The 7,622-nt window shown below is 39.9% G+C and overlaps 1 protein-coding gene across 1 annotated transcript; it reads left to right on the top strand.

The window, feature by feature from the left end:
- Positions 1-1,238: 1,238 nt before the first annotated feature.
- Positions 1,239-2,916, top strand: LOC145403122 (uncharacterized). The gene is made up of 3 exons (XM_080274950.1): positions 1,239-1,250; positions 2,147-2,221; positions 2,467-2,916. Exons 1-3 carry the CDS (start codon positions 1,239-1,241, stop codon positions 2,914-2,916), a joined length of 537 nt encoding a protein of 178 aa, XP_080131076.1.
- Positions 2,917-7,622: the final 4,706 nt, after the last annotated feature.

The following is a 7,622-nucleotide window of genomic DNA, read 5'->3' as shown; positions in this document are numbered from 1 at the left end:
AATATATGCTAGGGCTGTCTCATACAGATCTTCTTCCATACTGAATACATGCAAGGGCTGTCTCATATAGGTCTGGTGTATTGGTATAAGTGAGGGTATTTTAAGACATGTCGGCAGGTCTGATGGTAAATCGGGAAAGTCTCCTTTGACGAAATTCAAATCCTAAAACTGTTCCCTGCTCCGGAGGGAATTCGAGCCCGGGTTCATTGGGCAAATAGACAACCTCCCTATCGACTCGGCCACTGCCTGCCCTAGGCCCAGTATGTAACCTTGTACAACACTCCTAAGCGGGGAATTCAGTCACATTTACCAATCAAAGTGTGGCCTAAAACAACTGCTCATTCATATCTCCTTTATGTAGATCCACCTCTCGGAGCCAATGCCTCCTCCATTTTTCCCTGCACCTCCCCATCTGTAAAGATCCTAGACCGATCCTAAAGGTGTGCCGTCTGCCACTGGAAGGTCTATAGGTCTGCTCGGTCAGACAAATCGGGATGGATTATCAACAACTTTTATGCAATTCGAGAACAAAGCATACATAATTATACTCACATAACATTTTCAAGGAAATAATGACATTGTCGTAGCATAGCCAAACAAATTTCACCACAGTTAAAACATGCGTTGGAAAAAAAAAAAAAAATAGAAGTCATCCCCTTGACCTACCTGACATCCCTCTACCCACCTGCGGGCTGCGATCCAGTTTGAGAGCTGATGCCTTGGTATTTTACTAAAAGAAATTGAAACATTCATGGAATTATTTCATGACGATTCATTATCAGTAATAATGTACATGATGTGGCGCTATTTTTTTTTTTTCTTTTCGTAATCAACAAATATAAGTTATTCGTTTATCTCCAATCCACATGAAGAAAATCTCACTTGCCAGACAGTCCATGCCATAATGAAAATGATATTGCCTTCTATTTGAACAAAATTAATGTTTCAAAAGAACTTGGTATCATCCACTCAAGCATGTTGGCTCAAGTTCTTATTTATCTTGATTATCTTGACGTTTTAATTTATTGTTACTAAGAAATCCATAAGTTCGGTAGTAAAGTAAGTAATGAGTTTTTAAAATTGCGGTTTTGTAATGCTGTAAAAAAGCAGGCTCGGTGGGCGCTGGGGATGACGTGAGGAAATGCAGTGGTGGTGGTGGTGGAGGGTCGTGTGTGGGTATATATTGGGCCGGCAGTTGGGGCATGGGTAGTGAAGTGTACACCTGGATATACACAACAATGAACACAAAGGTACAGTATGGCTTTGGCGTGAACTGAAATGATTGTGTGTGCTTTAAAATGGTCATGTGTACGCTGAAAGAGTCATGTGCACGTTGAAGTGGTCCTCTTTGCACTGAAATACTTGTATGTGCGTTCAATATTTGTGTGTACTTTGAAACAGTTAAATATTTGAAATTAATTGCAGGTAAAAAAAATGAACTGCTAATCAATTCTTATCCCAATCATCAGAATCAGCTAACAAAATGCCGATATGAATGTGGATATAATTTAAATGTATACTGTTAATAAAGAGAGAGAGAGAGAGAGAGAGAGAGAGAGAGAGATCTGAAACTTTAGATAATGCTTTCGATAAATTCATTACATAGAGAAATGGCCATTAACGGTAATTTTTGTAGGAGAGAACAACAATGAGAAGTCTGTGTTTCCCCCATTCGCTTCAGAGGTAGTTAATGCCTGATGACTTTGCCCATTTTCTCCCCTACATTTCGTGATAAAATCACACACTCTTATCTCAACACCATTGCAGGAAAACATTTTATCATGTCAATCTCCTTCCATATACCTGTAAATCCCATCCCTTCTTCACTACAATGCCGGTACGTAATGTCTTCTGTATATAATCTACGCCAATATGCCAAAGCACTACCGTCTGCCTCGTCAGGTGCCTGCACATACTCACTATTCTTGTTCCTTTCATTACCGACACATAATCATATTTCCCAACCACTGCCACGTGTTGCCAACAAGATAATTAACCCGAGCCACTTTCCTTGTTTCTATTCCGAGCTTTCCAACGCCGATTACATTATCATTTATCTGCAAAAAGCCCTTTCTTCAATTTATCATTACTCGTACTGTGATAGGTGACTGGACTGTTATAAACAGTTAATATCTGCTGCCCTTAGATCATCCTCCTGCTGGGCCTGGCTGCCCTGACTGCTGCTGACAGCCGGGAGTATCGTCGCTACGACGACTCTAGGGTGAGTAATACTGAGACTTCATTGAACTCATTATTGTAATATTTTTGCTTACTTGCATTCATTAAAAGCTTTACGCTGACCTCGTAAATACATTAATATATAAGGAAAACCTTTTTCATGTAAATTATTGTCTACATGGTAAGTCAATGTTTGAAAACTGCATTTTTAAATATAATCGGCACATCCTATAACACAAAACTGCATTACTGAATTCGTTGAGGAGTATATACTTTTTCTGCCAACAGTCTTTCGAGTCTTACGAATCCAGCGAGGCGAAGTACGACTTTGACTGGGTGGTGAGGCACGGCTATTCCGGCAACAACTACGGTCACCAGGAGTCCCGTGACGGCGACCATACTCAGGGGTCGTACTACGTGCACCTGCCTGACGGTCGCCTGCAGAAGGTGCGCTACTACGTGGAGGGCGACTCCGGCTACGTGGCTGATGTCCAGTACGAGGGTGATGCCTCCTTCGAGTCTGGATCACATGAGTCTCGTGAGGCTCCCCGTCGCTACTTTGACTCCTTTGAGTCCCGTGAGTCTCCTCGTCGTTACTTCGATTCTGGTGAGTCACGTGAGAGCTTCCGCCCTTACTTTGGCTCTCTGGAGTCTTCCTATGAGGCCCCTCGTCGCTACTTTGGTTCAGAGTCTCGAGAGACTCCTTCCCGCTTCTTCGATTCCAATGAATCCAAATAAGTGGCCATCATAGTGCCAAGAAAACAGTTGCACCAGCTGCTGACCCGACACTGAAACAGGATCGTCCATCATACTCTACCCTACCACCAATCTTCTTTGTATATATTTATCATCTTATGTTTACCATTATTTATTAAATGTTTCTGCATCTATTGTGCCAGGTTTCTAAACCTTGTTATGCACTCTGCAACATGTAACGCTCTACGTATAGTGTATTATCTATTGGTTTTAGACTCTCAGCACAGGAAAATAGCTAAATCTCTCAATATAGATATTACCGAGTGTTAATTTTTACGTTACTATGAGAATTTGTCATGAAGCTCCAACATCCTTAAACTGGAACCCTTATGAGGCACATGATGTTTGAGTGCCATTATTGACTAGACCACCAACATTCATTTGCTGGTTATATGGTTACCGCTGTTTGGTCTGCAGAAAAAGGGAGAGCTTAACATTCGATGCACAGACACTTATTAGCAGGACCCACAGCAGGTGACTGAATGGGATTTCGTTTACTTCATCAAGATTCCTAAGCAAGACAACAGAAACAGATTTAGAAATATGTAGTACATTGAAGTTTCCTGAATGTTGTCCGTACTGCTGATCTCTCTGTTCCGATACATTCTATTTGTAACAGCAAAGAATGTTCACAGAGGAGGATATTAACTGAGACCATATAATTTTAATCTGTAAATTATATATGCTGAAAGAAGCAAATAATGGTACAGAACAATGAAACTTTTTAAGTATCCCAGTTAATCATTTTGAACTTAAATACTCAGATACGTCAAGATATGGTTGAATATTTGAAGCTTTGGAGAAGACTAACAAAGATAACGACAAGCAGATATCCTGAACAGACCAATCTACTCTAGTTCATTAGTAGAGCTTTAGAGGAAAATATTTAATTTCGAGAAGGCGCAGGCAAAAGAGAAAAAAAGAGTGAGTTTTACGCAAGGTACCCCTTTTTTTGGATAAGGGCTAAGGCGTTGCCCCTGGGTAGAGGACTTTGGTTTGGAGCGTGTAGCATTTTATGACCGGATGCTCTTCCTGATGTCTGCCAATGACCCTTGGGTGGATTCGATCCTCCGACCCTTCGGTCAGAGCGGAGGGCTCTAACCCACTACGACATTAACCATCCGGTGCAATAAAAGTTTCTCGAAACGATCAGTTAAGTTCTTTATAAAGGATCAGTAGTTGTCTGGGTATAGATCTTCCAGAATTTGTTAAAAAAACACACACACACACACAAAATAAATAAATAAATGGTCATCTGTCCATGGTGTTATTAAGAACTAATGATTACTTTAAGTCACTGTTTAACTCTCAAGTGTTAAAATCCCTTTCAGATTATGCATACATGATTTCATCCTTCAGAAGTACTTGTTCATTACTCTTGAAAATGTATTTTTCTATGAAGTTTTAAAATACTTCTGATGAGAAGCAAGATAGCACAAGAAATACGTCGGTCGTTGTGGTGGGTTGAAGAAGACTGGGGGTTTATAACACTGTGACTGCTATGATGACTCTAGAGTGACCACAAATTTGGTGGAACTGTCAATAGAATCTTTTGCTGTAGCAACAGTATATAATGGGATACTCGTGACAGTTCGTGAAGCCCCTGAATGCTAGTCTTTCTTTCAGTTGTACAAAATCGTCTGGTATTAGCCTGATCGAAAGAAAAATCCAAGTGCGCCAGCTGCAGCAAAAGGGTTATTAATAGAATGACTCATTAAGAAATACAACTTGGAATGGACAGGATAGTGTTCACGCCCGTAGTAGTTAAGCACTCCACTTAGCTAGAGCCGAAAGAAAACATTTTCAGCCTGGCATAACCGGCCCTATATTATTGATAACATGCAGCAGAACGTTAAAGTGACGAAACTCAGGCACTGTATGCTCGAATGCATGATGTCAACCGGAATATAAACAGTAGGAATAAACAGTGGAGACCGTGAACGCAAGAGGTGAACAAAACAAAATACACGACTAGTTTATGGAAGGTCTTGAAAGTCCGGGGGGAGAATGTTTCCTTTAACACTTTCATGTTGTATACTTCTATGCATACCGTATCCCAGTAATTTCCAAAAAGAGTTTCCTGTCGGCTGAAGTGGTTAGCTATCATCATTTTCACAAACCCACCATCCTGACTAGCATTATCATCTCTTCCACCACTTCAATCACCATTTTTATTACTACAGCTACTTTCATCATTACCACTGCCACCAGTACCTTCATCATAGCCAACATTATCAGCTCCTTCACCACAACAGTCACCGTTATCATTACTGCCATTACCGTCAGTCATTACCACCACCGAAACTATCATAGCCAGAACAATCATCCCCTCCAACATGACCAATATCTTTCATTACTGTGTTATCATCACTGTCATTACCACCATCAGAACCAACATTTTACCAACTCCAGTACCACAATCATCACACTTCTCACTATCAATATCATCACTACCGCATGCCATCATTTCCCAGTACTTCATCTGCCAATGTCATCACAACAACTATCATCATTCCAGTACCTTGACTTGCATTATCGTTATTCCCAGAACCAAGGCGATCATACTTATAACTATCACTGTAATCACCATCACTATCATTACCACTACCATCATCATCATCACTCCTACGAACACGATCACTTATATCGCTACTGCAGTTTTCCAATGTTCCGAAAAAAAAAAAAAAAAAAAAAAAAAAAAAAAGTTTTTCCTTTGCACAAATTCGCATTTACGAGCACAAGTCAAAGTAACCTTGGAGTTATAACATGCATAAAATAATGTCAACTTTAATGGTAGCTCCCTCAGTTGGTTCAGTAAAATTAGTTGCTAAATATAACGGTATTGATTTCCTTGTGAAAATGCGCAGTGAGGAAACCAAAAGCATGAAGCCTGAGTTAACCAGAAGTATAAACACAGTCGTTCTGCCAGTGTTGAAGGCAATTGGTCCATTACTTCAACACACTGATCTGAATGTACGCAGATGTGCTGTACTCGTCTATGAGTACAAAATGGAGCAATTTAAGTCTACTGGGAGGTCCGGGTTCGCCAGTGTCAATTTTCCGAGAAAATTGGCCCTCTTGTCTGGTCATGACTGATGTTACATACACGCACATGCACATACACACACATGAATTTTGTGTTTTATTTTAAAAAAATTACACATTATAAGTGAATACGATATACAGATGGTGTGTTCAATATCCAATGTATTTTCTGATGGTGTGGTTATTGCCATAGTTTACCCAATATTCGTGTCTGTAGCAAGGCAGTGTGTGTGTGTGTAAAGGCAAGGCTTATGTGTGGTGCCACGTGCCACTTCTGGCCACCCACACACTTGTATGAGTAATTAATCACACCACAACTGAAAGTATCTCAGGCACAAATTTTCGCACATATCAATAGATATCAATGCGTACACACGCGCACGCACATTTTCTGTAGGCACAATTTTGTACGGTATTTATATAGCCGCCTTCACTGGACATTCCGTGTGGACCTAACACCTGTCTGTTACTCTCTTCCTTGATACACCTTGGCAAACAGAGTTATTTTCAAGCTGAGAAACATATTAGGTCTGTCTCAGCTTAGTAATATTAACCAACAAATAAGAATGAGAGACGGAAAAGATGAAATATTAACCGAACTTTTCTCTCCTATCGTACAGTACGTGACCTGCTTGGGTGTGGCAGCAGATGTGGTGGTTTCTGCCAACGGTACATCATGGGTGTGTTGCTGGTGATAGTTTAAAGCCATGAAAGAACACAATAGTGAAATAACGCACAATATTCACTTTGTATCATTCCCATCGTTACCAAGCAATCATTTCAACCAATATTAAATGCAAGAGGATCCCTTGACTTATTTCACCAGACATTAACTCGGAGAAATGCACCAAGGGAGCGACCGTGCCCATACCTACACCCACACCACACCCACACCACACCTACACCAGCTTCAAACATTTTATAAAAACGCTCAAATCACATGCAACGCTGAGCAAAAAAAAAAAAAAAAGCGTTACTGTAAGAACTAATAAACAGTAAGACAAAACTGACAAAATATGCGCAGGTTGATCATTCTTAAGGTCATTTTAAGGCAAATGAAATATTCACGACAATATTTTATGCCGATTCATGATCAATTAGACTGCTATTTGACTTGGTGTATCTGTTTCTAAGCATAATCACCATAATATAATCAATAACTGGGAATTTGAAATCAACAAAAACAGCCTTACAGGTATATATTAGCTCCTCTAATCTGTTTTGAACATTATATTACCGATAGTTTATGTGTGGAATATGAACACTTTCACTCCAATGATGCATTTTAAAATAGTTTTGATTTTGTGAAGACAATAATATTCAAGCTTGGATCTTTAGTTGTAATGGGGTTAATGAATGCTGTAATCTAGCCCCAGCAGTCAGAAATGTCACCCCTAAGCCGAATGAAATCACTTGTCGTTGTTAGTAATAAAATAACAAACACGTCATAGCTCTGTTGAAAATAAGACCGCTGTTTTTAAAGCACATGCGATCAAATAAAACATTGTGGATCAAGAACTAATTTGACCACAATAACACTTCAGTTTCCCGTTACCAACAAACCCGTGTATCAGTGGCTGCCCTACAAAAAGCATAGTGTTGCTTAAAATGTGCTTCTGTAATATCCTGAAAAAGCAGGCACG

The sequence above is a fragment of the Coenobita brevimanus genome, chromosome 60 (assembly GCF_032717465.1).
Source record: "Coenobita brevimanus isolate Jiangsu-jjx chromosome 60, ASM3271746v2, whole genome shotgun sequence".
NCBI classification, from domain to species: domain Eukaryota; kingdom Metazoa; phylum Arthropoda; class Malacostraca; order Decapoda; family Coenobitidae; genus Coenobita; species Coenobita brevimanus.
This window is presented reverse-complemented; position numbering and strand designations above follow the sequence as displayed.

Bases quoted from the DNA above. Each gene is read 5' to 3' on its own strand.
- LOC145403122 (XM_080274950.1), top strand. The intron at 2,222-2,466 runs GTGAGTAATACT...TTCTGCCAACAG, and splicing joins GTCGCTACGACGACTCTAGG to TCTTTCGAGTCTTACGAATC.